This window comes from Sinocyclocheilus rhinocerous, unplaced genomic scaffold (genome assembly GCF_001515625.1).
Source record: "Sinocyclocheilus rhinocerous isolate Xijiao unplaced genomic scaffold, SAMN03320098_v1.1 scaffold1045, whole genome shotgun sequence".
NCBI lineage: Eukaryota > Metazoa > Chordata > Actinopteri > Cypriniformes > Cyprinidae > Sinocyclocheilus > Sinocyclocheilus rhinocerous.
The window spans coordinates 884,482-894,248 of NW_015645361.1; the positions used below are offsets into that span (position 1 = coordinate 884,482).

At 36.8% G+C, this 9,767-nt stretch overlaps 1 protein-coding gene across 3 annotated transcripts in view; it reads left to right on the forward strand.

Annotated features, from left to right (window-relative positions):
- Positions 1 to 9,767, forward strand: part of scamp1 (secretory carrier membrane protein 1) — a 32,437-nt gene that overhangs the window by 9,439 nt on the left and 13,231 nt on the right. For 2 of the 3 annotated variants that reach the window (XR_001636119.1, XM_016509554.1), the window contains exons 2-3: positions 7,007 to 7,084; positions 9,434 to 9,544. Coding sequence is in view for 2 of the 3 variants with exons in the window: in XM_016509554.1 (XP_016365040.1) it covers positions 7,007 to 7,084; positions 9,434 to 9,544 (189 nt within the window). In the remaining variant the exon portion in view is untranslated. Of the gene's footprint in view, positions 1 to 7,006; positions 7,085 to 8,196; positions 8,287 to 9,433; positions 9,545 to 9,767 lie in introns of those variants that run through there. The other variant, XM_016509555.1, reaches the window with a different exon arrangement.

Sequence of the window (9,767 nt, forward strand, 5' to 3'; positions counted from 1 at the left end):
ACTTTATTTAAACTTTGTGTATTTTATTTATTTTATTTTACATCAAGGTGTATATGCCGTGCCTCCAAGCTTTCTTATTCGTTTTGCTAATAAACGTTCTATGTTTCTTATTTATTTAATTCCACAGTGTTTGCTGATTTTCTATTTAAAATTCAAAAATTGATTTTTGATTTGCTGTTTAAACTTCGTGTAGCCTAAGTAATTTGTTATTTTATTAGGCATATATAGTGTATTTTTATTCGTTTTGTTAATAAAAGTTCTATGAGTTTGACGTTGTTGCTTGAATTGAATCAACGCCGAATTGCTGTTACAGTACATCATCAACAGGTTCATGTATCATACACTCAGGTAAACAAGTGGCTCACACTTCAAGGGATAGCCACCCAAAAATGAAACTTTGCTGAAAATGTGCTCTCAGCCCATCCAAGATGTTGATGAGTTTGTTTCTTCATCTGATTTGTAGAAATGTAGCACTTCACTATCACTTGCTCAGCAATGATCCTCTGCAGTGAATGGGTGCCGTCAGAATGAGATTCCAAACAGCTGATAAAAACATCACAATAATCCACAAGTAATCCACACCACTCCAGTCCATCAGTTAATGTCTTGTGAAGCCAAAAGCTGCGTGTTTGTAAGAAACAAATCCATCATTAAGACGTTTTTAACTTTAAATCATCACTTCTGGGCAAAATATAAGTCCGTAATCAATAATAATGCTTCCACCAGTGAGAAAGTCCATCTCCTGTTGTCCTCTCACATCAAAATCCACCCACCACATATTTGTTTAGAGCTGTTTTGGACTGATTTGGCTTGTAAACCGTGCTTGATCTGTGCAGATTTCTCTCCTGATTCAGACAAGATGACTTTTTCACTGGGGGAAATAATATTAAGAATAGAGGACTCATATTTTAGCTGGAAGCAACTAGAGCTGCACGATAAATATCTCACGATATTTAATGCGCATCTCGTCAGTAAAGTCGGTTCTGTAATCAGCGGTAAATCTCTACACGTGCGTGCTTTCACGTGGAGCAGCATTTACTACACAGAGCCGTTGTTCACAGACAAGCTGCGCAAAATCACGATCATATTTTGCACATGTTTTAAGTAAATGCTGCTCCACGTGAAAGCACGCACGTGTAAAGATTTACCGCTGATTACAGAACCGACTTTACTGACGAGATGCGCATTAAATATCGTGCGATATTTATCGTGCAGCCCTAGAAGCAACAGATTGTTTCTTACAAAAATGCAGTTTTTCACTTCTCAAGATGTGGACTGGAGTGGTGTGGATTACTTGTGGATTATTGTGATGTTTTTATCAGCTGTTTGGACTTTCATTCTGACGGCACCCATTCATCCATTACTGGACTGAGGGTGTGTAAATTTTCAGCAAATTTCTATTTTTGGGTGAACTATGCAAAATTAGACTAATCGTTAGTGTGCTCCATATCCCTTTCCTTTGTGAGTGTGAATGTTTAGACGTACTTATAATGCCTAAAAATGCTTTCTAGGTAGGCAGTTCACTAGGTTTGGAGATACAGACATGCGTCCATGTCAGGTGATCATACAGTGTGATATTAGACATCACTGTCTCGCAGTGTTTATATGATAACAGTGTTTCCCATACATTGATTTATTTGTGGCGGCCCGCCACAATATCAAAACTGACCGCCACAAATAGATCTTCCAAAAGGCTTTGACTTCGTTGAATAAACATGAGCACTGCAGGCACGGGTGTTTTTATATGATTGTATCTTTGAAAGGAACCGACTGTCTTTAGAAAAGTTTCGATGTCATTTTCATTTAATCGTTCCTATAATGCCCGATAAAGTAGTGTTTATGAGCAGAGCGCTGCTTTGATTACAGCCATTACCGGTGAAACCGGCATTTCTGCTGCTCCAAAAGCGCCACCTGATGGCAGATAATTAATTTGCATTTTCAATCAATCAGCCCCTCTGTTGTTTCATATATAGCCTATATTTCCCCCAGGGGAAGTGCCGCCACACATAGTGTGTAAGTCTGTGGGAAACACTGGATTACAATACTGAAGACAAAGACAGTGTCTTCCTGCTAGTACAAATCTATATGTGTGTGTGCGATTATCCCATAAAACATTTATTGTTATACAGTCTGAAATATTCATGGCTCTGGAGTCCTGACAGTTCGGCAGCCGTATGAAACAGATCCGCCTCAGGACCTGAGCGCTGCATACTGGGGCTGCTATGGAAACTAGGGACGGTTTAGTGTGTGTGTGGTGTTGTAGTTAACGTTCTTTGGACCTTCTGTGTTAAAAGGATCTCTGGTTTAGTCGGTGAGGGAATAGTCAACTATCTTTATCCAGAAACACAGGAATTTAATAAAGCATCTTCCCTGCTATGTGTTTGGAATTAATACTTATTAAATTAATAGAAATATTGCGATATTATTATTATTACTATTGTTATTAATATTGATGATGATACAACTTTTTGAAGATTTGTGTCTGTCTATATATATATTAATAATAACTCATTTTTAAATTATTTTCAAGAAAGATCTTAAATATTATTTTATTTATATATGTATTATTGTTGCATTGTTTTATAATAATAATAATTTATTATTAAAAAATGCAAATATTTTAAATAATAAATATTTTTTATATATTTATTATTGTTAGATATTTTTATATATTAATAATAATTATAATAATATGTATGTTTTTATTGTTGCATTCTATTGGTTAAAGAATAAATAAAAACCTATATTTTAACTTAAAATATTGCTTTAACCATTAAAAATGGTCATAAAGAGGCCATATTGGTTGCAGTCTTTGCTCTGAACCCAGGGTTGATCTCTCCCCCTCATCTATTTATAGCTTTTGCTCTGTGTAAATTACTGGAATCAGGCAGGAGAAAATTACAGCATTCCGTCTGATATTCCTGATGTTCTGGGCTGTGGAAATGGAGGACAGAATGTGTAGTATTTCCTCTGTGAAGCGTGCCATAATGTGTGTTTGCGTTCTCTGTGTTGTTCTGTGCTTTAATCTGATGCCGACTCAGCACTGGGCGTCAGGATTAGTTTGGCTTGCTCTGGAGTAGGGATGTGTCACGATTTTCGAATATTCGATTAGTTGATTTAATTCTAGAATATCGAATAGGTTGTGCGATTATTGTCTTAAAAAATGTTCCCATGTTTTCCATGCTGATGCGGTGGTGACGCGTTCATGTGGCGCTGCCAATAACGCACCTAAAAGCTGTCAAAGACAACAGATGAACACATTGTCTCACGCGCACACTGTAGACTTGCGTGGCATAAAAAAAAAGACTTGCGTAGCATATAATGGTTACAGTAATTTGGGACGATGTCAAATAAGAGCTCTGTGTGGACCACAAACACCCCCGACTGGGTTAGAGGTGAATAACGCGTTCTACGGAGCCACTAAAGGGCCATGGTTAGCCGCTTGCTAACGTTAATCTGTTACATTACAGTACATAACATTTCACTTACCACATAAACAGAGTAAGGAGAGATGACTGATAGGATGATGGCGAATGATTTGCAGATCCTGAGCACCACTGACAAACATCTAATCTTGTCAAATGTGTGGTAAGTACTGCCGAGTGCTGCTCCGTACATGTGATCGCGGATCTCGAAAGTGAAAGTAAAAAACAAGCGCGCGTTGATATTTCAATGCCCGCATATTAATAACGACTCCTTGATGTCCGCAGTTAACATACAGTTTAATTACCCAACGATATAATTGCGACAGAAGATATTGAAGTATATTTTTCCTCCCATCTCGTATCTATTCCCTTTAGGGATTACATTTTTTGAAATGGATATGTCCTAGCCTTATGAGCAGTTGATTTATGCTAATCGACGGACTGTTATGTTAATAAGTGCTGTCATTCAGTTATTTTTATTATATTAATATGTTTCAGCACGTTATGATCATTATATGGCTTGAGTTAATAGCCTATCTTCTGAATTAAACAGTTTATCATACAGATTGAAAGCGTGAATCCCGTCTCTCTCCATCTCTCTCTCTGTTTATGGGGTGTTTGTGCGTGCATGTGGGGAGGGGTGCGATTTTCAAATAATAATTGAATAATACCTAGCGATTTTTTAATATTATTTTTGCTTGGAATGCCCATTCCTACTCTGGACTTCTCAGAGTTCTCTGACATCTGCGTGACATTAGTCATGATAATAGTGCTTTTATCAGCCGCTCGTGAGGGGAAAGTTTGAGTTTGTTTAGAGCCGTTTAGATCTTAGTTTATGGTTGTTTTACAGCATCAGTTATGCTTTGTTGTCAAACCTTGTTGCAGAGTCATATGTTGTGATGTCAGAATCATAATGATTTCTGAATGACTTGTTTGTGCAGTTTAGTTTCAGCGTGTGTGTAAATAAGACTAGGTCGGCCACACACGAGTTTAGCACACATGCCAAACAAACTGTACAGTTACCATGGAAATAAAAGTATTTTTATGTACTGTATACACTTTTCAGTTTCATGAAGCCAAACCAAACATCTGAAGGAGCTTTATTTGCTCACATGGAATTTGTTTTGGTTTTCAGGAGCTCTGAGCACTTGCATAAATATGCAAGAAGATGCATAACAAGTAGCTTCGGCCACCCACTCACAGTCCGCACGCTAAACGTCGGATGCATTTTACATGAAAAACCGGGAATTGCTTTCTTGATCTAGTAAACGTTGCTCTGATTGGCTGCATTTACTCAGTTTTTTTTCCTTCAGTCTGTCTGGAAACAAAGTCACGTTGACAAAATAGTGTTAGTTAGTCTGCCAGTTTTTTTGTTGTTGTTTTGTTTAATCAAGAATCGTTGTTTTATAAATCAGTCATAACTTAATATTTTTCAAATAAAACCATATCGTATCTGATCAGCAACTTTATGTCTGTTATGAGACTGTTATGACTCGTAGAAAATAATGTATAAAATGCTTGCAAAGTTTCATTCTCTTACTAAAAACTATGCTGTTTTTAGACATTATGTATCTCTTCTGGGTCAGAATGGACCTGAACTCAACACTGAGTTTAACCCTGAACATGTCTATAATTTTCTCCTTTTTGTTTTTTTTGTTTTTGTTGAAGAAAATATAGTTTGGGCTCCTCCTCAATGCATCCTATAAATGTTGTGATATGTCTTGCACACATTTTTTCTTCATTTGTAACATGAAATTTATGATGGTGTTGAATTTTATCTTTAGCTCCTTGTATTTTTTCTTATGTAGACAACAGGTTAAGTAAAGCTCTGAATATAGAGCATAAATTTAGCAAAATACTCTTCTTTATAGTTATTTTTTTTCCAGCTGACTGATGAGCTTATGGATGCCGAATGGTTATTGTGAGGTAAATGTATTGTTACGTGGCATTGATTACAATTTACAAGTAGGCTTGCTGCGATAGATGGTGTTTTCGGTTATATCGGTGTTAAGCCGCAACTCCGGATACGTCAGTTGCCTACCGCGGCACCGCCCCCCTCCGTCGTTTGGATTTTTTTATAGTAACAAAAATCATTTAGCCTAGTTCAGTTAGAGGACACACTTTTAAAAACTAAACGCTCAATGCAGCGTGCCGAACCATGCGCGAATGACAGTGCACCACGGAGCAGGAGTCAGATTTTATTTATCACGTGAGGAAAGTGAGTCGAGCTGACTGACAAGGGTGAGGTGAGAAAGACAAGACAATGGCAAAAGATTGTTTAGAAAGGAAATGCAAAGGCTCCTGTTTGGCAATATTTTAGATTTTGAAAAGCCTATTGACTGGAGTATTACCGGTGTTGTCACGCGTCGATTAACCGGTGGGAAAATTTCCTCACCGTCACAACCCTACTTACAAGCTTTCTTTCTTCTGTTGAACACAGAACGTTACATTTACTTTTCTTTACTTTACATGTTTTCCGCAGTTTGAAACACTGAATGAGCGATTTCATGAGACATTTCAGGAAGTTGTACTGTAGGCCATTTTATAATATAGCTTTTGATGTTCATTCATGTTTATTTTGTACTACAGTAGTAAAGAGAAAGATCTGATGGGTTCACGTGCCACTTGAACTGTAAAGCGATTGCTCATGCCACATTAAAGAGTGCCAAAACTGTATTTATTGTTTGAAATTCATTATGAATTTGGCAGAATTTTAAAGCTGATACTTTATTAAGGTAACAGAGCACAAAGCGTATTGCGATTATTGTTCAGATAATATGAACTTCACACATTAACAGAGCACAGCATTTAGACTAAAGACTAAAGAAGCCATATCAGTATTGATTGTAAACGAGAATTGTTATGATATTGTTAATGTCCACACAGCTGACAGCTTTACCTGTTGTAATCTGTTCAAGTTGTGCACGAAATTGACACTGCTTTTCTACACTTACTTCGCACATCTCCGTCATTTTCGATTTCTCTCGTGCTGCACAACCGGAGCTGCTGCTTTCAGCAGGTGTGCCATCAACGCTGCTGTTCGGCGGCGATAAGGACTCTTTTTCCACTAAAACTTTGATGCACATCATCTCAGTTTATTACATCAACATAACAAATCATGTGATCACAAAACAAAGAGGAAAAAAGGCATTACATGCACATTTTAAAATCATAACATGTACATTTATATAATATGTGGCCAGTGGCGATCTCAGCAGAAACTTCGCTCGCAAATAAATATTTTTGGTCGCAAATGCCACCGTTTTAGGCACAGTCTGGAGCCCTGTATAATCAGAGTTTCATGTGTTTAATAATGTTTAAAGTGTTTAATGATGCTGATGAAAAAAAGGTCATCAACAAATATTTTTCATCATAGTTTTCATTAACAAAATTAACACACTTAAAAAGTACCAGGTTGATGCATAATGTCAGACAATCAGGTTAAAAGCTTAATAGTACAAGTAAACAAGCGTACAAAAAACCTTTATACAGGTGTGTGCAAATTGTGTAAAATAATATTCAGGTGAAATATCCTAAACATACAAATACTTAAAGGCTGTTTCCTCTCTGTTTTTTTGCAGGATCCATCAGTGACACAAGTAACGCAGACTGCCCCGCCTGGCCTGGAGCAGTATAACCCTTTCACAGACACAAAGCCGGTGAGACGCCCAGGACAGAGACAGACTGACTCTTATATGAGACTTACTATGTATAAAATATGTATAAAACGTACTATGTATAAAATTAACAAATGTACAGGTTTTCTAAGGACAATAATAATTAGAACGGCTCGAAAATACCATCCGCCAACACACTCTGGGGAGTGTGGGAGGGAGGGAGGCTGGCTGGCTGTACCAGTGTTATTTTGGTACTATTGAGATACTATTATAGTTTGTATTAATATTTTAAAGTAATTTTTATTTTTAAGTTTTCTTTTCATTTTAATCACAAAGCGTATTGCGATTATTGTTCAGATAATATGAACTTCACACATTAACAGAGCACAGCATTTAGACTAAAGACTAAAGAAGCCATATCAGTATTGATTGTAAACGAGAATTGTTATGATATTGTTAATGTCCACACAGCTGACAGCTTTACCTGTTGTAATCTGTTCAAGTTGTGCACGAAATTGACACTGCTTTTCTACACTTACTTCGCACATCTCCGTCATTTTCGATTTCTCTCGTGCTGCACAACCGGAGCTGCTGCTTTCAGCAGGTGTGCCATCAACGCTGCTGTTCGGCGGCGATAAGGACTCTTTTTCCACTAAAACTTTGATGCACATCATCTCGGTTTATTACATCAACATAACAAATCATGTGATCACAAAACAAAGAGGAAAAAAGGCATTACATGCACATTTTTAAATCATAACATGTACATTTATATAATATGTGGCCAGTGGCGATCTCAGCAGAAACTTCGCTCGCAAATAAATATTTTTGGTCGCAAATGCCACCGTTTTAGGCACAGTCTGGAGCCCTGTATAATCAGAGTTTCATGTGTTTAATAATGTTTAAAGTGTTTAATGATGCTGATGAAAAAAAGGTCATCAACAAATATTTTTCATCATAGTTTTCATTAACAAAATTAACACACTTAAAAAGTACCAGGTTGATGCATAATGTCAGACAATCAGGTTAAAAGCTTAATAGTACAAGTAAACAAGCGTACAAAAAACCTTTATACAGGTGTGTGCAAATTGTGTAAAATAATATTCAGGTGAAATATCCTAAACATACAAATACTTAAAGGCTGTTTCCTCTCTGTTTTTTTGCAGGATCCATCAGTGACACAAGTAACGCAGACTGCCCCGCCTGGCCTGGAGCAGTATAACCCTTTCACAGACACAAAGCCGGTGAGACGCCCAGGACAGAGACAGACTGACTCTTATATGAGACTTACTATGTATAAAATATGTATAAAACGTACTATGTATAAAATTAACAAATGTACAGGTTTTCTAAGGACAATAATAATTAGAACGGCTCGAAAATACCATCCGCCAACACACTCTGGGGAGTGTGGGAGGGAGGGAGGCTGGCTGGCTGTACCAGTGTTATTTTGGTACTATTGAGATACTATTATAGTTTGTATTAATATTTTAAAGTAATTTTTATTTTTAAGTTTTCTTTTCATTTTAATGGAAGTTTTAGTAATTGTGATGTTTTTGAAATTATTATTACTAATTTAAAAATATTTCTATATAATTTTATTATTTTTTGTTGTTTTATTTATTTTAGTACATCAAGTGAAACTAACTGAAAATGAGAAATATCTGAAATAAGTTTTTAATTTATTTCAATTAACAGTTATTTAATTTCAAGTTACAAATGTTTTTATGGTTTTAGTTAACTATAATAACACTGTTACATACATAGTAAATACTTTATTGTATGTAATCAAACAGTGAGGTAGTGGCTGACGTTAATTTCCTTCATCACGCTGGTAATGGAAGGTCAAGGTGAGTACATTGCATTGTGGGATGCAGTATTCCATGCAGTGTGCTCTGTTTTATACTGCACATTTTGGCAAATGTTGTAGGTCATCCAAATGTGTGTATAGAGTGCACTGCATACATTCAGATTTAGTATGAGTAGGATGTTTCTTTCTGAACAAGAGAGAGATGCAGGCAAGGAAACAAACATCATACATACAGTACCAACAAATAACATCATTCACAGTGTGGTATAACTAGTGAAGCTGTACCATCGTATGGCTCGCTGCCCAGAACAGCCCACACTTACAGCACAAACCAGTCAGATTTTGTGCCATTCAGTCGACTGAAGGCATTTGTTAAATTTTTTTCCTTTCCTTAATTGTGCACATAAATTGCTTTATTTCTGGATGATCCAGAACATTCGAAACATAGTCAAACACATCCAGTCAGTCTGGATTTATGAATGAAAAGAAAAGATGTTATGTTGTTATTGTGTTGCAGATGTGGTGAAATCGTGAGGTGTTTTGCACGACAATGTCTCATGTTTTATTTTGTGGCATTATAGGTCCCGCCAGGCTCCGCCCCTAAATCAGTCCCACCCACAGCAAACACACAGCCAGCCATCATGAAACCCACCGAAGAACCGCCAGCCTACACTCAACCTCAACAGACACAGGTACATGCATCTCACTTCATTCTCTATTTAATGCACTTAAAATGAAAGTATAGCAGCCAAAAAGTAGAAAAGGTTCTGGTAAAAAGTTGTCTAAATCGTCCATTTGACATTGCACTAATGTTCTCAGGGGATGAACAGTGCTTTATAGATGGCTGCATCATGTCCCTTTCTGATATTACAATATTTTGGTTAAGGCTGCATGATTTGGGGGGAGGGATTTTAT